Raw genomic sequence first — 21,768 nt, 5'->3', positions numbered from 1 at the left:
ACCTTGCTTCTTTCTGACGGGCATATTTTAGAATATAAATCTACGTTTTCAGCCTTGTTCATGTGCACGCAATCGAGTGTTCAGCTTTCACTTACATTACAGCCCTGCTCAAATCGGCCATCTCAGCTCAAATTTATCAGTGACTTGTTTATTCTGTTTCACTCAAGCAAGGTCGCCAGCACACAGCTTTCATTTGTGTTTGCCTTTTACCATACAAAGATTTGTTAAGGTGACATCAAGTTCACGGATCCTTTTCAGTCATTGTTGCAGAGATGGGATATCCCCGAGAATCTATATTTCCTACATGTACAGGAAATCTCCTTATAGTGAATGGGGACACTCGGATGCTTGTCTGAAGATAATGGGTCCAATTCATGGAATTATTTGCACTGCCGAAAAGTGACTTTGCACTACCGGCACAAACCCTGATTCATGGAACTGTGCAAGTGTATTTTTGCCGTGCAAAATCAGTGCAAAGTCATTTTTGCAGTACAAAATGATTTTACACTGACTTTGCACAGCAAACATACACTTTGCATAGTTCCATGAATCGGTTTGTGTCGGTAGTGCAAAGTCACTTTTCGGCAGTGCAAATATTCCATGAATCGGGCCCATCTCTAGCTTGAACAAATGAGTGCCAAAAAGGTTACAGCATGACAGACCAACCGGTAGCAGAAAATAATAATTATACTACAAAACTCTTGGGCCTCATAATTGAATGTACACCGCATGGGCAAAAGGCACCCCAACACACTGCAAAGGCTTCTTTTCCCACCCTCACCATGGTCCATGTCGGATTCCGCCATGGTGGATGGCGGAATTACCGCCCCATTCCAAGGTGAGTGGGGCGGTAATTCCCCATTCACCATTTGCCCTTCCCCATTCCCATTTTTGCCCCATAGGGCATAATGGGGATGGGGAAGGCGCTAATTACGGCACCGTAAATTACGGTGCCGTAATTAGCACCAAGGTCGCTTAGCGCCTTGGACTTTAACGCCTGCAAAAAGCAGGCGTTAAAGTGTGAATCAGGCGTTAAGGGTTTAACGGCGCCGACGGCGCCGTTAAACCCTTAACGCCTGACTTGTAATGAGGGCTACTGACGTGAAATGTTTTCCCACCGCCACCATCCCATCCACAGTGTGTCAGCAAGCAGGGACAGGGCAGTACAGGAAGTCGAGCGAGGAAAGCGCGCCATCCGGGAGCGAGGAGAGCAGAAAGACTGACGGGCGTGTGCTAGCGATTCACTGCCCTCTGCTAAGAAAAAGATCTTAATCTTTGATACAAACAAAGGAGGAAATAAATACAGCTTGCTCTTTAATTACAAAGAAAAATCTGCTGACAACACACACAGTCCACCTTCCCACTTTATTATTAGAAACTATGTTTTTAACTGTCCTTGGGCCTCATTACAACCCAGGCGGTAAGTTCCCTACTTTACCACCATGGTGTAAACTCTGTTTACTCCATGGTGGATGGCGGATTTACCGCCCCATTCCAAGGTGAGTGGGGCGGTAAATCCCCATTCCCCATTTACCCTTCCCCATTCCCATGTTTGCCCCATAGGGCATAATGGGAGTGGGGAAGGCGCTAATTACGGCACCGTAAATTACGGTGCCGTAATAAGCACCAAGGCCGGTTAGCGCCTTGCATTTTAACGCCTGCTAAAAGCAGGCGTTAAAATGGTAATCAGGCGTTAAGGGTTAACTGCGGCGACGGCGCCGTTAAACCCTTAACGCCTGGATTGTAATGAGGCCCCTTTTGTTTTTACTTTCTCGCAAGATGTATGGAAATATCTTAAACTTATATTTTTGGTTGATGTACCACTGTCTTTTTTGAATATTTTTTAGGCCGTTTAGCAGTTGAATCCAGTAATTGGGATACCTTAAACAAACTTTATGATTTATTTATTATCATTGGGTTAAAACTCATTGCCGCTAATTTGAAGAATTCACGCTCCCTTTCTGTTATAGGCTGGTGGAACAACATTTGCCACATACAAAGACTGGAACTGTGTATGCCCAACTATCAAGACTCTACCCACAAATACAACGCAAAATTGTCTTTTTTTATTCGCTTCTTAGATTGCTTCAATGCCTCATCACATGGTACTTGAACCTATGTTTGTTTTACTCTTATGTTTAATCCATCTGATGCTATTATTACTATGTCAAAACTGCACTAATTAATGAATGGCTTTCTATACTCTACCCCCACGTCCCCCCATCTCAATACTATTGTTCTCTTGTTTGTATTCTGTCTGTCTCTCCTTGTTCGTCTTGATCATTTCATTATCTGTTCTCTCCTTGAAGATTTATTTGAATCTGTACCACTTGTTTTATCTTACATTATTTAGTCTTGCCTATTTGTTTCTATTATTACCTTGTTCCAATAAATTGATTAGTATAGGTCTATACTTAACTTGATGATTTGGCTTGATTGTTATTTTTATTTGGTTCTTATGGATTTCTGCGTATCTATTAAGTTATATTTTTGTTATAATTCTAATAAAAATTATGGAAATTAAAAACAAATTACATTTCATTTCCTTAACGCTTTGAAATCTTTCAGGCCAATGGTATATAATAAAATAATTAAATCCTAACAGTGCGTAAATGCCCGTCCAATGGGAGAATATGTGCTCTACTTGCTAAGTTCCTGACGTAGGAATATGATGACCTGAGTTAATTGTTTTAAAAAATATGTATTCAGTTGTTTGTTTGTTAGTTTGTTTTATTTAGTATAGCGCTCCAGACCCAGGGGTAAATGGGCGCTTAAGGACAGGTTACATAGTTACAGTAAATAAGCAATTATACAATTGTGGCGTTAAGATGCCAAATATAGTATGTACAGGCAGGTAGTAGGAAGCATTTCAAAGTATGTACAATATATAAGGTTGGTACTGAGCTTAGTCTATCTATTCGAAGTATGTGCCATATATGCAGTTGGGACTGAGCTTAGTTTATCTGAGGATTGCCTTCTCCAGAAGCCAACTAATGACTAATCTTCTGAACAATTGGAAGGATTTGGTCATTTTAATACTCAATGGCAATGGCAGGGTGTTCCAGAGTTGAGGGGCAAGGACAGTAAAGCTCGAGCCCCCCGCTCTTTTGGCGGAGAATCTGGGCACGGTGAGGCAGAGAGTATTGGATGATCTGGTGAATCTTGTGTTAGGCTTGAGGGAGAGTTTATTGGTGAGGTACTGGGGGGGGGCTGGGTGATTTAAAGCTTTATAGGTGAGGCAGAGGGTTTTCAGGTCGATTTTTTGTTGAATAGATAACCATTTACAGGATATTCTTATGTGGGAGATGTGCTCTTTCCTGGGAATATTTAATGCTGCTCTCAGCGCATTATTCTGGAGGATCTGAAGTTTCTTGATTATAGCTTGGTTGGCACCAAGGTAGAGGCTGTTGCAATAATCAAGCTTCGATTGTATGAGGGCCCTCGCCAGAATGAGGCAGCTATTTGTAGATAGAAAAGGTCTACAAGCCCTGATTAATTTCCCGTGTAGGCGGTAGCTGAGGCGGTCATATTAACTTGTTTAGAGAGGTTGGTATTGGCGTCAAGGTAGAAGCCTAAGGTTTTCACGTTATTCACAACTGGAATGATGTTGCCATCTATGATGAATTTGGAGTAGTCGGGGCTGAGTTTCAGTAGGTTATTGGGGGACCCGACCAGGAGGAGCTTGGTCTTCTCATCATTCAGGCAGAGGCAGTGTGTGGCCATCCATGCCTGAATGATGGCGAAGATTTCGTTGATCCTGGTGGCGTCAGTGTTGTAGTTGCCAGTGACGGTGAGGAGTATCTGGGTGTCATCTGCATAGTTGGTGTAGGTGACACCTAGATGGTTCAGTTTGTCAAAGAGGGGTTTTGTAAAGATATTGTATAGGGTAGGGGAGACGCAGGACCCTTGTGGGACACCGCATGTGATGGGGATGGGGTCTGCTGCAGCCACAGATGAGAAAACCCTCATGGTTCTGTTGGCTAGGAAGGATTGTATCCATGTGACAGCAGAGGGTGAGAAGTGGGCAGCAGAAGGGAGGTGGTTGCAGAGTATTTTGTGGTCAACCAGGACAAAGGCTGCTGAGAGGTCTAGGAGGAGTAGGGTAGCTGCTTTGTTTTTGTCCTTGATGTAATCAATCTGACTTTTGAGGTCAACAAGGGCCGTTTCTGTTCCGTGTTGAGGACGAAAGCCAGATTGACGCAGGCCTAACAGTTGATTGGTCTCCAAGTAACCTTGGATTTGCAGGTAGTCGACTCTGTCGAGGATTTTTAGCAGGAAAGGGACGGTAGTGATAGGCCTGTAATTGGCGGGTATGGCCGGGTCGAGAGATTGTTTTTTTAGGAGGGGGAGAACCCAGGGCTGTTTCAGGTTGTTGGGTACAGAATTGGTCGAGAAGGATAGGTTTACTAGTTTGGAGATGAAGGGGGCTAGGTCTCGTGCAGCATCTGTGATGATCTGGGCGGGGCAGCTGTCCCCTTTACAATTAGAAGGTTTAAGGGATACTATGATTTTTTGGATTTCAGGTATAGTAACCGGTTTGAATGTGAAGCCGGAGGTGTTACTGGTCGGGGTGGGTGTGCTAGGTATGATGGCATTGCTGTTATAATTGTTATTGCATATAACAGTGCAATATAGTTGGATTGCACTGTTATAATGAGGCACTATTTCAGATTACAAAGATTCAACAACACTGAGAACAAACTCATGCAGTACCCAAAGGAAAAGAAACTTTATATCTTTACACATTACTGCCACCCCCAAAATACAAGGGCGTCAAGTACAAGGGTGTTCTGGGTTCCGAGCACCTCTCCAGGAAAAGCAATCTGCCTAATTGTTCCCATCCTTTCAATGGAACGTTCCTAACATCTGACTCCCCTTCAACCACACCCACGATGCCAGTTTCACAAACAAGTAGCAGAGAAAGACCAAATTCGGTGAAGTGGTCAGATGGGCACTCAGGTCCAGGGTTGTCTCTACCCTCACAACAGAAAAGCCAATTCATACATTTGCAAAACTAGGTCCTTACATACTCTTGGGGCAGCACAATACGCAATAGTCTTGAGCAGGAAATGCAAGAAAAAGACTCCAAGCTTTATTGAATTTAGAGTTGGGACCTTTCACAGCTAACGAAAATGTATCCATGCATAATATCTGCCAAGTCTTAGTTAACCATGCATTGATCCCTAAAGGGTATTTTTTATTCTAGTTAATTGCGAAATACCATTTGGCCACAAGCGTTAAGTGCTGGTGCAAAATAAAATGATGAGATGGTGGTTCTATATCAAAATAGATGCAAGCCACCTGGAGAATAAAGCCGGATTATCTTCAAGGATATCATTTAAGATTCTTGCCACCATGGATTTTACTTCCAGCCACAAATCTGAGAGTTTAGGCTATCCTCACCAGATATGCATGTGAGAGTCAGGTTCCCCACAATCCCTCCAGCATGTTTTGGGTCCCACATTGTACATGTCATGAAACCTGGCGGGGGTTTAGTACCATCGATAGGTGATCTTATGACATGCATTACTTACCGTAAAGCATTTTTGATGATTGTATCAGCTTAGATTCACATGCTGTGCATATAGTCCGATATCCAGTGGTCACCCGGAGTATTGCATCTTGTCTTCCGGGAATATAAAGGGATCGTCGACATGGGTGTGCCTGTAACACTATCCCTACGTGACGTGTAGTGTACCCAAAATCCCTCACATGTCGAGGTCCCTCCGATTGAATTCTTTCTGCCGTGAGGGAGCCTTATAACTATCGTGAGTGAGTACAGAAAAGGGAGAGAACAGTAGTAAGACGTCTATGTTCCTTCCATCCGAGCGGGGAGGAAGGGTGGGCGCATGTGAATCTAAGCAGACAGAATCATCAGAAATGCTTTTGCGATAAGTAAGGCATGTCTTCTGATGCTTGTTAATCTGCTTAGAATCACATGCTGTGCATAGACTAACGAGCAGTACCCAGAGTTGGAGGTAGGTTGTGAGTAGGAACAGTAGTGAAAAGATGTCTTAGTACTGCTTGTCTCACCTGAGAATCGGACCTAGAGTGAGTGTCTAAGCAATAGTGTTTTGTAAAGGTGTGTACAGAACTCCAGGTTGCCGCTTTGCAAATGGACTCAAGCAGAACATTTGCAATAAATGCTATGGAAGCCCCAGTGCCTCGAGTAGAATGTGCTCTTGGCTTGAAGGGCAGTTCTCTCTTAGCAAGAGTGTAACGGAGTGTGATGCATTTGACAATCCACCTAGAGATAGTGGATTTGGAGAGCAGGTCTACTTCTCTGCCTGCTGCCACTGAAACAGAAAACCGATTAGTCTTTCTTAGTAGTCGAGTTTTTTCCATGTAAAACATGACTGCTCTGCGTACATCAACTGTGTGCAGGCTTCTTTCTCCCATGCTTGAAGGGTTTTGAAAGAACGTTGGTAGTTCTATGGATTGGTTCACATAGAGTGAGTGCGCAGAACCACCTTATCTCTGTGAACAGTTATAAAGGGGTCTAAAACCAAGAGCGCTTGTAGTTCACTTTCTCTCCTAATGGAAGTAATAGCTATTAAAAAGGCAGTCTTGTAGGTGAGATCTTTAAGACTCGCTCTATGCATGGTCTAGTCAATACCACGTTTAGGTCCCATTCGGGAGCTGGGTTAGAAATGGGAAGGTGAATTCTCTTCACTCCCTCCATGAAAGCCCTAATAACTGGTATCTTCCACCATGACACTTTTTGTTGTGAAGTAGTGTAGGTTGAAAGCGCAGCTAAGAGAACCTTTAGAGAGTTAAAGACCAGGCCTGAGTCAAGTAAATGAGTCAGGTACAAAACAATGTGTGTGGTAGAGCAATCAATAGGGTTGATGCTCTTTGAGTTGCACCAGATGACAAACCTTTTCCACTTACTGGAATAGCAATATTGAGTGTTAGGTTTTCTTGCCTCCCCGAGTATGTCCATACATCTCTGAGGGAGCCGCAGGTGCCCGAACTCTATTGGCCTCATTACGACTTTGGAGGCAGCCGTGCCATAATAAGGGCATGGCTGCCTACAAATTCGGGCACGGGTTCCTTGAATGAGGAATTACTGGGCCATTCCAACCTTGGAGGACCCGGTAATTCCTCATTCAATTTACCCATCCGCATTCCCATTTGAGCCCCCATAGGGCTCAATGGGAATGGGAAGGGAGCTAACAACGGGACCGTTAATAACGTGCCCGTTGTTAGCTCCCTGGTCCCCTCGAGGGACCCACAAAGGACGTCTGGTAATAGGGCAGAATGGGTTTAACGACTCTGGCACCTTTCCCGGTACAGTTAAACCCATTCTGCCAGCCTCCTAATGAGGCCCTATGACTTCAGGAGCCAGGCCGCTAAGTTCAAAGTCTGCGGGCATGGGTGAAGAGTCTCCCCTTTGTCTTGCAACAACATGTTGTACGGGCAAAGCAGTTTCACTGGAGGAGATAGTGACATCTCCATCAGATGCGCGAACCAGGGTTGGCGGGCCCACATAGGGGCCACCAGTATCATAAATAAAATTGTTATTTTTCAAGGCAATGGATGCCATGTTTTCTGTTGAATGATGGTTCGGCAACATATTTGCAGTACTTGAACTAGAATGATACATGCGCCTTGAGAACGACCCGTAGGTCGAAACACGTGTCGGCTGTCCAGACTATGAATAAAATCTACTCTTCTTTAATACATGTGATTTTAAGAGATCTTTCAATCAAGACATACATATATATAATAATTCTTTGATTTTGTTCACAACGTATTATGTTAACAAGAGCGCATGGTCCCCACCCACAACCCCAAATCTTGTTTGTTCCAATTATACCAGCTCTTAGTGGATGAGCTGGGGGGTGAGGTGATATTGCTGCCAGTTACATTGAATCTTTTCGTTAGCACGCACAGATTCAAAAAGTGGTCAATAGCGCACAGCTTAACTTTATCGAATCCACGTTTTCTAATCCCTACTGACAATAGGAACATCTATCGTTCTTTGGGTATTTGACAGACAGGTTTCGTAAGTGTCCCCTTTTATGAGCCAGTCGTCAAGGTAAGGATAGACCAGGATGGAATGCCTGCGCAGGTGTGCTGCTGCCACCGCTAGTACCTTTGTAAATACCCTTGGTCCGGATGCTATGCCGAAGGGTAGTACCTTGAACTGATAGTGTTTGTCTTGTATCATAAATCTGAGGTATTTTCTGTGCGACGGCAACATTGAAATATGGAAGTATGTATCTTTCATGTCCAGTGTTGCCATGTAATCCCCCTGTGAGAGCAGGGGAAGTACTTCTTGCAGATTTACCATTCAGAACTTTTGTTGCTTTACAAATTTGTTCGCTGGGCGCAGATGTAATGCCGGACGCATGGTGAGATCCTTTTTGGGTACAAGGAAGTACACTGAATAAATACCCTCATTTACCTGTGACAGGTACGACCTCTATGGCTCCTTTTTCTTGTATTGTCTCGACTTCCTGAAGAAGGATACGCAGATGGTCTGGTGACAGTCGTCTTGCGCGTGGAGGTCTGAACATTGGGGACCGGCTGAACTCTATAAAGTGCCCATGGGCCACAGTCTTTAGCACCCACTGGTCCGTAGTTATCCCCTCCCATGCCTGAAGGAATAATGTTAACTGGCCCCCAACCAGGGAGGGATGGGAGGGTACCCGAATCTTTGGGTCATTTTGAACCTGAGGCCGGGGAACCTCTGGGGGTAGGGTTCCGGCCTCTTTCTTTCCCACGACGCTGCCTCCTTTGGGGATACGGGGTGGTGTATCCACTGGTTCCCTGTAGAGAGGACCAATTGTTTCCCGAGGTGTACTGTTGTTGAGGGAAGTGTTGGCCACGAAAAAGGCATCTGGACCCAGATCCTCATCTTGTGGAGGGTCTCTGAGTAATTTGGTCTAGCGTCTTCATGGTATTGTGCTCCTTTTTTGCGTTCGAGGGCCTCATCGACCGCTCTTCCAAACAAGTTGGATTCTTCCAAGAGTTTATTAATAAGTGACGCTTGCGTCTCTGGCTTGAACCCAGAGGTTCTTAGCCACGCGTGTCTCTTTAGGAGAGTGCCCTGAGCTAACGATCGACCCACTGTTTCAGCAGAATCTAAAGTGTTCTTAAGTATACTCTGATTTACTTGTCTGCCTTCGGTTACCGTGGCCAAGAGACGAGTCTATAGAGGTTCGGGAACCTCCTGTAGGCCTTCTTGTACCAAAGCCCACTGAGCGTCCGCATAGCTGGCTAACAAGGTGGTATTGTTAGCGATGCATGTAGAAAAAGCTGCATCGGCCGTGACCCTCTTTCCAAGAGCATAAAGCCTTTTAACTTCTTTGTCAGGCGGTGCCTCGCCAGTTGACAGAGGGACCCCTGTCCTTTTCCTTGTAGTGGTCACCAGCAGGGAGTCTGGGGTGGAGTGACCTCTGATATAAAGGGGATCAGAGGGAGAAGGCTAAAAAAGCGTTTCTATACTCGGATTAACTGTTCTTGTGAGTGCAGGTGTTGATAATGAGGGAGCCAGACGCTTATTGAGTTGAGGAGAGGAATACCTGGCTTTTTAAGAATATCCTCCACAAGGTCAGCTTCAGGGACAGCTTCATCGGTGGCGATTTTGAAATGTTCTGCTGCTTTCCGCAACATGGCGTTAAACGTCATTTGATCGTCCACTGGCGAGGGCTGTCTAGTGGGAGTGGTCTGGGGGGAATCCAAACACAGGGCATCAGGATCTGATGAAGGATTTGGAGACTGCCATGGCTGAGGGTCTGTCATGCATAGACCACTGCTTGATGGTTCACGCATTTTTAGTCCAGCAAATGCAGTAAGAAAACACTCAACTCGAAGCGCGGCTCGCCACAGTGAATGGAGGTTGCCATGGAAACTACGTGATACGTTGCTAAGGAAGCGCAACGTTCGTTTGGGATCACGGCATTGAACAGGTGACCTGGACTATTTAAACCACGCCTCCACGTTTGTTCAGTGCTTCTCATCGAGCATTTTTTGGCGTTCGGTTTCTGGCCTTTTTTCTTGTTCTGATTACGTACACCTTCTTGACCCGGCTTTTGACTCGACTACTCTTTCGGATCATCCTTGCCTGCTTTGTAAACTTTTGTCCTCTTGGTAACAAACTCTTGCTTTTGTCCCTCAATTACGTCTGGCTTTTCTCCTTCTGTTCCTGTTCTTGCCCGCTTGGATTTGCGACCCGGTTTGTACTTGGCAACTCTCTGGTTTTCCTTCTGTTGTTTGCACTCGGTAAAGACAGTATCTCATCTCCGCGTTTTAGAGACAAATCTAACCGTGGGACAGCTTCTGCTGCACCGTGGGACAGCCGCCGCTGCACCGTGGGACAGCCTCCGCTGCACTGTGGGACAGCCGCTGCAGCACCGTGGAACAGCCTCCGCTGTGCCGAGGAAGAAGATCTTACCTGGTAAACTTTCTCCATTTTAATAAGGACGTCCCATCGTTTTTGCCTTACAGAGAAAGGTCTGGAACATCTATTGGATTTCCTTTAAACCGTTGTGTTAGACATTCCAAGTCTCTAAACATTAGTCAGGTTAGTTTGGAGTAACACTAGAGAAATTAATTTTCTGAATTCCTTATCAGTTGTTCTAATCACATCTTTCTTGTTTATTTTCTACAGCCACAAGGTCTCAATGGGAATCCAATCTTCCAGTCAATCGATTGCTTTGTATGTTTATTTGTGCATTCAAAGTGATATATTAGCAGGAAGAATTCTTCTTCTACACTACAGGGTCAAGTCCAAGAGGAAGAATTCTGACATAATCAGAAGCCCCATTAATGGATCCCAACAAGACCCTGGCTAATCTTCTTCAATTAGTGGCAGATCTAAGAACCGACATGGCTAATGCGCATGCCACTACTCAACAACAGATCTTAGAACTACAAACCGCCATACAACCTTTACCCCAAGTAGCACCAGTGATGCCTAATGCTCCAGCTATTGAACCTGCACAGGCGGAAGCCGGCCCGGTGTATATTACATCCCAGTTTCCTCTGGCCCCGCCAGAAAGATTTCATGGAGATCCAAGACAATTTAGGACCTTTTTGAAACAGTGTCGCCTCCATTCTTTATGCCGACACGGTTCATTTCCTGATTCTGCCACTAAAGCTGCGTTTTTGTTGTCGCACCTTGGTGGTACTGCCGCAGCATGGGCTAATCCTCTTTTGGAGGCAGGTAATCCTTTATTGTTTGATTGCGATGCATTAATTGAGGCCATGGGCAGGGTGTTTCACACCCGATACAAGACTCAGGTTGTGGAACTAGAATTGTTGAATCTACAACAAGGTGATTTGACGCTTCTGGCCTACTTAGCCAAATTTAATCAATTGGCTGCTGAGACGGGGTGGCCTGATGATAAAAAGGCATCACTCTTCTACAAGGGATTATCCGATTCTTTGAAAGACACACTGGCTATGGTACCAGTGGTTCCAGTGACCTTTCCGGAACTACTTGTGCTAGTTCTGCAGATTGATGCTCGTAAAGCTGCTAGAAAAGGGGAGAAGAGGGGTATTGCTCCTGATCTTCAACCTTGTGCTACCCCAGTTACGACTGCGCCTGAACCAATGCAGATAGGAGCAGCTACACGGGGTCCTCTTTCTCAAGAAGAGAGAGAACATAGGAAGAAAACAACTTGTGTTTTTATTGTGGGTCTTCAGAACACCTACTAAAAGCATGTACCAAGAAACCTACCAAGAAACAGGGAAACTTGAGAGCTCGGCAATGAGAGGAGTCCGATTGCCGAGCGTTTATGTTTCTACAGACTCTACAATCAATCAACCAGTAGCCGCTCAGGTGATATTCCGGTTGCCTCAAGGGCGGATCGTTCATGCCACCGCCATTCTGGATTCTGGTGCTACCGGAAACTATATTGATACCTCTTATGCGGAAAACTTGGGGTTATCCGTTCTTAAGAAAGAGAACCCTGTAATGGTCAATGCTGTTGATGGTTCTACCTTGATATCGGGTATGTTGGTTCAGCAAACCGAAGATCTGATTATGGAAACTAGACACGGACATTCCGAAAACATATATTTTGATCTAATCACTGATCCGCAGTTCAGGCTTATTTTAGGAATACCATGGCTTCGACTGCATAATCCATCCATTTGCTGGCACGCAGGCACTATTGAGTTCTTGTCAGAATACTGTGAGACCAAGTGTCTTGATAGGAAGACTCTTATAAATAATCCTTGCCTTCCATTGATGGATACAGCCACTACTATTGGAGCTGTAGTGTCAGGGGATTTACCCATGGAATATTCCGGCTTTCAGGATGTGTTCGATGAAGGGGGTGGTACTGTTTTACCCCCTCACAGACCATATGATTGCCCCATTGATTTGGTTCCTGGGGCTAAGATCCCATCAGGAAGAATCTACTCCCTAACCCACAAGGAAGATGTCATTCTTAAAGAATATATTGATCAGGCTCTTAAATCAGGTTTCATTTGTCCTTCACGTTCACCTGCAGCCTCCCCATTATTTTTTGTACCCAAGAAGGAGGCAGACCTCCGCCCATGCATAGATTATAGGGCCCTTAACGCCATCACGGTGCGCAATCAGTATCCCATACCACTTATTTCTGTACTCTTGGATCAATTGGGATCATCCGTAATCTTTACAAAATTGGATCTCCGTGGGGCTTACAATTTAGTAAGAATCCGTAGCGGAGACAAATGGAAAACAGCCTTCAAAACCAAGTACGGCTTATTTGAATATAGAGTCATGCCATTTGGGCTCTCTAATGCACCCGCTACTTTTCAATACTTCATTAACGATGTCTTCCATGACATGATGGACCAATTTTTAGTGGTTTACCTGGATGATATCTTAATCTATTCTGCATCCTATGATCTCCACGTGGTTCATGTTACTCGTGTCCTTCAGAGGCTGTGTGATAACTGTTTGTATGCGAAATTAGAGAAATGTATCTTTCATGTTACAGAAGTCGAGTTCTTGGGGTATGAGATATCCGGTAAAGGTGTACAAATGAGTACCTCTAAGGTCAAGGTAGTTTTGGAATGGCCAGTAGCCACAACGTTGAAGGCATTACAGTCATTTTTAGGCTTCGCTAATTTTTACAGGAGATTCATCAAAGATTTCTCATCCTTGGTTGCTCCGCTGACCGCATTGACTAGCAGCAAAGTAGCATTCCTTTGGGATAAAGTTTGCGATCAAGCTTTTCAAAGTCTTAAATCGGCGTTTACCAGCGCACCGGTACTCCAACACCCAAATCCTAAATTACCATTTGTGGTGGAAGCTGATGCATCTAACATCGCTCTTGGTGCCATTCTGTCTCAAGTATGCCCGGAAACTGGAGGATTGCATCCAGTGGCCTTCCATTCAAGAAAACTTACCCCTTATGAAAGAAATTATACAATCACAAAAAGGGAGTTGCTAGCAGTACGTGACACGTTTTTGACTTGGCGACATCATTTACTGGGGTCAGCCTTTCCAATTCAGGTATTCACTGATCATAAAAATCTGGTGGCCTTACAATTCGTAAAGTGCTCCACGGCCCGACATGCTAGGTGGCATGAATTCTTTTCCATGTTTGATTTCACCATTACATATCGGCCCAGTTCCTTGCACACTAAAGCGGATGCACTCTCACGTATACATGGGGATTCATCTCCCCCTAGATCAGACGGTCCACTTCTCTTACCACATCAGGTGATTTGTGGGTGTACTCTCCAGTCTTCTCTTTGTAATGAGTTACGTGAATGGGTAAAGAACCACCCCACAGACATTACGGAACTTAATCTCAACATAGTAGAGGGTTTACCCCATATCAACGGTTTATTGTTCCTTCCGGATGAGGATAGCAGGAAGAAAGCTATCCAATGGTGTCATGATGCCAAGTTGGCTGCTCACCCGGGTAACAAAAAGACAGTTGATCTTCTACAACGTTGGTGCTGGTGGCCCTCTATGTTAAAAGATGTGGCCGTTCATATTGCTCATTGCTATGTATGCGCCCAGTGCAAGACCTCAAATTCCAAACCTGTTGGACTTCTACAGACCATGCCGATTCCAGATTATCCTTGGTACATGATTTCAATGGATTTTGTGGTAGAATTGCCTCCGGTCTGTGGTTATGACACCATATGGGTGGTCATCGACTATTTCACCAAGATGGCACTTTTTGTACCTTGTCGAGGTGTTCCTTCTGCCCCACAGTTGGCAGATCTGTTTCTCAGGAAAGTTTTTCGTCGTTTTGGGCTACCGTCTGTTATCATCACGGATAGAGGCTCTCAATTCACTTCTCATTTCTGGAAGTCGCTCACTGCCTCTTTTGGCATCAATGATAGATATTCCACTGCTTACCATCCTCAAACAGACGGGCAGACGGAACGTCTCAACTCCACCATGGAACAGTATCTCCGTTGCCTTATGCACCAGTATCAAGACAACTGGTTGTCATTACTCCCTATGGCGGAATTCGCGTATAACAACTCTTTGCATACATCTACGCATTCTTCCCCGTTTTTTGCTATGTTCGGCAGACACCCTAAATCGTTGCCTGCTTCTCTTGTCCTCCCCGCACGCCATCCGGCGGCATCGTCCTGCATTCAACACATGTGTTTAGTGCATCGACGGGTGAAGGAACATTTGGAGACGGCGCAGATTAACACTAAGAGGTTCGCAGATGCCCATCGTTCTCCGGCTCCCACTTACTTAGTAGGCGAAAAGGTCTGGTTATCCACCAAGAATCTGCAGATACCTGGAGGGAGGAAATTTCTTCCACGTTTTATAGGACCATATGTTGTTACGGCGGTGATTAATCCTGTGGTGGTGCGTTTGTCTTTACCTGCAAAGTGGAAAGTGCACCGGATACTGCCCTTCCTTCTCGTCCTCCTCCAGTCATGGTGCAAGGGGAAGAGGAGTATGAGGTTCGTAGGGTTTTGGACACCAAGGTTTCCAAAGGGGTCAGGATGTATTATGTGGATTGGGAGGGTTATGGTCCGGAAGAGAGGACCTGGGAGCCTGTCCAGAACATTCATGCTCCCCGTTTGGTCTCCGATTTTTGGGCCTCAAGGAGACGGGGTCATTCATTAGGGAAGGGTACTGTCATGCATAGACCACTGCACGATGGTTCACGCATTTTTAGTCCAGCAAATGCAGTAAGAAAACACTCAACTCGAAGCACGGCTCGCCACAGTGAATGGAGGTTGCCATGGAAACTACGTGATACGTTGCTAAGGAAGCGCAACGTTCGTTTGGGATCACGGCATTGAACAGGTGACCTGGACTATTTAAACCACGCCTCCACGTTTGTTCAGTGCTTCTGATCGAGCATTTTTTGGCATTCGGTTTCTGGCCTTTTTTCTTGTTCTGATTACATACACCTACTTGACCCGGCTTTTGACTCGACTACTCTTTCGGATCATCCTTGCCTGCTTTGTAAACTTTTGTCCTCTTGGTAACGAACTCTTGCTTTTGTCCCTCGATTACGTCTGGCTTTTCTCCTTCTGTTCCTGTTCTTGCCCGCTTGGATTTGTGACCCGGTTTGTACTTGGCAACTCTCTGGTTTTCCTTCTGTTGTTTGCACTCGGTAAAGACAGTATCTCATCTCCGCGTTTTAGAGACGAATCTAACCGTGGGACAGCTTCTGCTGCACCGTGGGACAGCCGCCGCTGCACCGTGGGACAGCCGCCGGTGCACCGTGGGACAGCCGCCGGTGCACCGTGGGACAGCCTCCGCTGCACCGTGGAACACCCTCCGCTGTGCTGAGGAAGAAGATCTTACCTGGTAAACTTTCTCCATTTTAATAAGGACGTCCCATCGTTTTTGCCTTACAGAGAAAGGTCTGGAACATCTATTGGATTTCCTTTAAACCGTTGTGTTAGACATTCCAAGTCTCTAAACATTAGTCAGGTTAGTTTGGAGTAACACTAGAGAAATTAATTTTCTGAATTCCTTATCAGTTGTTCTAATCACATCTTTCTTGTTTATTTTCTACAGCCACGAGGTCTCGATGGGAATCCAATCTTCCAGTCAATAGATTTTTTTGTATGTTTACTTGTGCATTCAAAGTGATATATTAGCAGGAAGAATTCTTCTTCTACACTACAGGGTCAAGTCCAAGAGGAAGAATTCTGACAGGGTCACCCACATCCGGGTCTTCCCCCCACCCCTCTATGGGATCATGCATGTCCTCAGGATTGATGAAATGATCTTCATCCTGAATGTCTGCAGGAATCTCTTCCTCGGTGAGGTTATAGGTGTATACATCCTCTTGCTGAGAGGGGTCAAAGAGACTTGGAAATTTGGCCACAGGGTCCAAATGGCTCTCTTCCGTGGTCTCCTTGGGGTGGGTTGCTCTGAACGGGTAACAGACCTGTGAAGCCTCTCCATACAACTTTCAAACTTTTCTCTAGTCCAAACAGAAGACCCAGAGTGGCCTAGAAGTGGAAAGGGCTCCTGAAAACGATCTTCTGTTGCAAAACATTGAGATTTTTTTCTCAACGTCGAAGAAATACCTTCCTCGCCCTCCAAAAACTCCTCCCGGGGGACCGACAGAGGTGGCGTGTCTCTGTGCTTCTTTTTCGGCTTGGCGGAGGGTTCCGGTATTCCCCTTAGGCTATGTTTGGATTTCAACGGATCCTTGGTCTTTTCCGTAGGCCTCAGCGAATCCCTTGACTGCCGCCTATGAGTGTCGGCCAAAACAATTCTCGCTTTGCTTTCGGCAACATCCTCCACAGACGAGTGGCACATAGCCTCAGCCTGCGATTGTGACGTTTTCGACGGAGCCGGGGGGTTGTCTCGGGTGGACGCCTTCTTCGGCATAGCCGGAGCCTTGTCGTCGACGGACGCCTTCTTGCGATGCGTCTTGATGGTACTTGGAATATTAGAAGTAGCGCCGTTTGTTTTCGAGGGCCCGGGCGCCTGGCGTCTATACGGCTGCGGGGAGGGCTGCCGATCGTGACGGTCGGCGGGCATGGCTGGAACATCCGGTGTACCCATTGGCGCTGAGGTCTTCTTCGACTTAGTCGAAGACTGACTGGGGGTTGTGTGCTTAGTGATTTGCAAATGTACGTCTTTTTCGTCGGGGTGTATATTCCCCATAGCAGTGCCTGAGCCAAGCCTGGCGGGGCTGGGGACAGACGATGCAGAGAGGGACCGATCTGTCAAAAGATCAACGACCTCTGGTTCGGAGGTATGTTCATCACTACTGCCATCGTCACACTCAGTGGTTGTGGCAATGGGAGATGACTCGGCCTTCGACATCCCGTAGGCCGCCCACTGCTTGACTCGGCGCTCCTTCAATGTTTTAGGATGAAGGAGCTTGCAAGCCGCATAACCGTCTTTGTTGTGATCGAGGGGCAAGCAACAGTTACACCGTCGATGCTTATCTCTCCAAGGAAATTTGCCTATTCAAATGGGGCAAAACCTAAATGGAGTCCTCTCCATAGCTAAGGATAGTTAAAGTGACGAAGACCAAAGAGGAAAGAGGAAGGAAAGGGAACGGCATTCTCAGATTGTATAGAAATGTCCATCCCGAACCCCCTCTCCCTACTGTCTAGGCCAGCTGGAAGGCCTGGCCACGTGGTTGGCAGCGCCGACGGGATCACCGTCCATCGAAGGTCTGTTGGAGGTTTCGGCAGAGAAATGGAACAACCGTCGAAATGAAGGACAGTTAGGGTGATCTCAAGTATTTATATATATAATTCGACCAAAGGCCGAAGGGACAATAGGCAATCTCTCTGACGAGCTCCGCTTAAGGCAACCAGTATGCTGGGCGGAAAAAAACAATCTGAGGGACCTCGACATGTGAGGGATTTTGGGTACACTACACGTCACGTAGGGATAGTGTTACAGGCACGCTCCATGTTGACGTCTCCTTTCGATTCCCGAAAGACAAGATGCAATACTCCGCGGTGACCACTGGATGTCGGACTATATGCAAAGCATGTGATTCTAAGCAGATTAACAAACATCAGAACCTTATTTATTTTTTCATTTGTACTGCACGCTAAACCCTCAGGCATCAAGGTGCTGGCTACAGGAAGTGGGCAGTCGAGGGGCTGTGCGTGGGTGGAGATAAGGAGGGGAATGAGAGGGGCCTAGTGGGCACAGGTAGAGCACAGTCAGGTTTTAGTTGAACAGTTTGGTTTTGAGGTCTTTCCTGAAGGGCCAGTAGGCGCTTTTTGCTCACAAGCATTCCGGAGATGGGCGGCAGTGGTTGGGAAGCTGAAGCCTCCGGTTCTTGTGCGCCTAAATCGTGGAGTTGTCAGACGGTGGCTGTAAGTAGCTCTGGTGGGCTTGGAGGAGAAATTTCTGGAAATTCTCTGAGCGCGGTAGGGCAGAGCAGAGTTTGAGAGAGAGTGGTGAGTAATGGAGAGAATTTTGAAGTGGATCCATTCTCTCACTGGTAGCCAATGAACGGCTTTTCTGTAGGCTGTGGCCCCACTTGGTCGAGTTTTTTTAGGTTGCGCTCTGAGCTACCCACAAGGAGAGAGTTGCAGTAGTCAAGCTGGCACATGAGCTCCATCAGTTGCATACTGGTGAATAACCTTAGGGCCTCCCTCCAAATATCTAACCAAGTGTCACCCTCTCCTGAGAGCCCAGATGCCTGAGCAGAGATTTTTCAAAAAGGTTTCAGTGCCCTGACTCCTCCGAATTTAACTGATCCTTCTAATATTCAATATGTAATATGTAGATATTGTCTGAGGTGGTAAAATGAGGCTCATGTTAAAAGACTATATCAGGGTACTCAATCAGCAGCTCTGTAAGAACTGGTCTGCATTTATTAGGAAAAACTAGACACCTAACATTCAGAAAACATTAGCATTGCCCAACAGCAACCCTCAACTTCTTTGCCTTTCATCATCACTTTATGATATGATTTCTCCCTCTTCATTGCTACAATGGTGTCCCTGCAAGTCCCCATGCCCACATTGACCACACTCTACTCACGTGGCAAAATGTGGTCCATTATATTAACCACTCTTCTTGCCTGAAAAATACTTTAAGCCAAGTACCTCGAAGCCCACATTCCCACCCCAGCAACCGCTCATTTAGAACCTATAGGAAAATCAAGCAGCAATACTGTTTATTCACCTCATACCTAGTAATTTCCCTTTTTAATATCCTGCCTGCCTTCACTAACTTCCCAATTATAAAGAAGCAAACAAGTTTGCAGAGAGAACACATACTTAACATTAAACAAGATCTCAGAAAGACCAAAACCACAACATCCAAGGCGTAATCTATAGGATTGATCAATGGGCCATCTCTGTCAGAACCAGCAGTCCTGAGTAAGTTCTGCCCTGACATGTAGGAGCACCCAGGAAGAAAGTCATGGATGCAGGGGCTTCACCTTGTATTTCTGCTTGTGCCACTTTTCATCCATCTGCCGGTTGGCAATTTAAGAGATGACCGAAGTGATGACCCCCTCCATTCACACCTGCCAGCCTGACCTAGCTATTGCCAAGTTCAGAAGGCAGCTTCCCTTCCTGAGAGAACGTGTTTTGGTGTCTTCATTATTAGCTTTCTTTGCAATCCAAAGCAGAACACCCACTTGTTGCCACTTCTCCAACTTGCTGCACAGCTCTAAGGGCAGCCACATAGTGAGGAAGGCAGTGAGCTGCACATGAGAGTGGCTATAAGACAGCAGCAGGAAGGAGAACACACCCTTGAAACACTCTCACACCTGCGCCTGCAGTCTGGCTCCATGCTCCCAGGAAAGCTCTGCTTCATCACCTACTGCCGTTCCCCCGCTTTCTGCCCCAAATCCTTGTTTAACCGGATCGCCCCTGGTATACATTGCCTTCTGATACAGCTATGGCTCAGATGTTCCTAACCCTCTATCTCTCCCCCTGACCTGCTCTCCTAATTTCTGCAGTAGCCACTTATGGAATACATGCTCTTCCTCTCTCAGCCCTAATCCTCTTCCCTGTCAGTGCTATGTGTGTGTGAATGTATGAGTGCATGTGACGGTGTTCCACTCCTGGGATACAGTGACACCTTTCCATTCACACTATCTCTCATCCCTTCCTCAGTTCGACCCCTCTGCAGCCCCAGTTCCAGTCTCCTGGGATTCACAGCCTATTTCTACCAAGGTACTCTCCACTGCCTCTTTGTTAGACTCCGGTCTCGTCCCTGGTCTGTGTGGGAAAGATGGAAACAACATCTGCCAACCAGGAACCGAACGTCCAAGATCTTACTTTGCCAACCACAATATGGCTGCTACGTCTCACGTAGTATGTCAGTTACATCCAGGAGGAGTTTCCCTTCAACCATAACAAAAGAAGCCGGATGAGGGTAAGATTTGCATCACAACTTTCTTGTTGCCCTTATGCTGTTTCTCCTTCTATTGTAAAGCCCTGCTTCCTTGATAACTCTAATTATGTGTTCCGCTCACTGAGCTCTTCTTCCTTGATCCTGTTGCCTCTTCTGATCCTGCTCCTCACTGATCTGCACTGCACATCGATCAACGTTTCTGACCAGCGCAAGGTTTTTTCCGCCACAAGGGTTTTCATTGGGTCTGGGGAACCCATGCAGATTGGTACAACCCGGAGCCCGTTAACCTCTAAGAGGGGATCAGGCAACATGAAGTATCTTCTCAGGAATTGTCCGTTAGCTCCTACAGGGAGAAAGGAAAATTTCACCTCCTGATCCTAGATGGGACTTAAGATAGGAAGCAATTGTTGTGTCCCTCCAAACATGATCATAATATGATTAATTGAACCCTGGCAGAAACGCTGCTCCTTTTGGTCTTGGAAGTCCTTTTAAAAATGCCTGATGGAAGGTCTCTTAAGCTTCCAGCTCTCCAGGTTTCAGGTGCTGCAGGTCTCTTTATAGGCTCTTCATGGGCTAAAACAAATGGACATACAATTGGAACCCAAACCGAGTACTGTTCCAGTAGAAGCGGTTGATGGACGAGCTTTAGAATGGCGAACAATCATTAATAACACCTACCCATTACAGATGTGTATCAATCAGCATGCAAGGAATCTTATTTTTTACATCATTCAAGCTGCACATTTTCCTATTATCTTAGGAGTTCCTTGGCACACCCTACACAATCCTTAGATCAATTGGAGGGCTCATATAGTATTTCTGGAATCTGAATATTGCATGCCCTCCTGTATTAAGGAAAGGAAACCGGTTTCAGTAGTCGCCATTCCTGCTATTGAATATTCAGCCGCCCCTAGTGCAGTCTGTTGTACGATTCCTCAACAATATTAACAGTTTTAAAAGGTATTCCATAAAGACTCTGTGAAATAATTGCCTTCTAATAGACCAGAGGATTGCACTATATGTCTACTTCCTGAATCCTCTTTACCATTAAATAGGATGTTTTGCCTTAAACCTACAGACAAACATCACTTTGAAGGAATATTTACAACAGAATTTAGCCAATGGACTCATCAGAGATCAGTATCATCTGCCGTAGCTTCCCCTTTTATTCCTAAAAGGAACACCTCCAAACTAACACCTTGCTTGGATTATAGAGGCTTAAATGCAGTCACTGTCAAGGATAAATATCCCGGATATATTGGATGCAGTACAAGACGCATGCATTTTCTCAAAATTAGATTTTAGAGGGGCATACCACTTGATGAGAATAAAAAAGGGAGGCGAGTGGAAACCCACCTTCAGGATTCCCTTTGGCCATTATGAATACTGCATTATGCCCTTTGGGTTGGCTAACACCCCAGCAGTATTCCAACAGTTTACAGACCGTAACCGACTGTTTGCTGATTTGTTATTTCACACAGTAATAGTGTACCTGGATGATATCCTGGTGTTTTCTAAATATATAAATG

General features: G+C 45.7%; 2 protein-coding genes across 2 annotated transcripts in view; one reads left to right on the top strand and one right to left on the bottom strand.

Moving 5' to 3' along the window:
- LOC138472877 (lysosomal acid lipase/cholesteryl ester hydrolase-like) overlaps window positions 1-2,353 on the top strand; it is a 661,393-nt gene extending 659,040 nt beyond the window's left edge. The window contains exon 11 of the mRNA XM_069611276.1: window positions 1,971-2,353. Coding sequence (XP_069467377.1) covers window positions 1,971-2,081 — 111 coding nt within the window. The 3' untranslated portion in view covers window positions 2,082-2,353. The remainder of the gene's footprint in view (window positions 1-1,970) is intronic.
- Window positions 1-21,768, bottom strand: part of ANKRD22 (ankyrin repeat domain 22) — a 472,549-nt gene that overhangs the window by 190,611 nt on the left and 260,170 nt on the right. The gene's annotated exons all lie outside the window — the stretch shown is intronic.

The sequence above is a fragment of the Ambystoma mexicanum genome, chromosome 8 (genome assembly GCF_040938575.1).
Source record: "Ambystoma mexicanum isolate Mex_15411 chromosome 8, UKY_AmexF1_1, whole genome shotgun sequence".
Taxonomy (NCBI): Eukaryota; Metazoa; Chordata; class Amphibia; order Caudata; family Ambystomatidae; genus Ambystoma; species Ambystoma mexicanum.
This window is presented reverse-complemented; position numbering and strand designations above follow the sequence as displayed.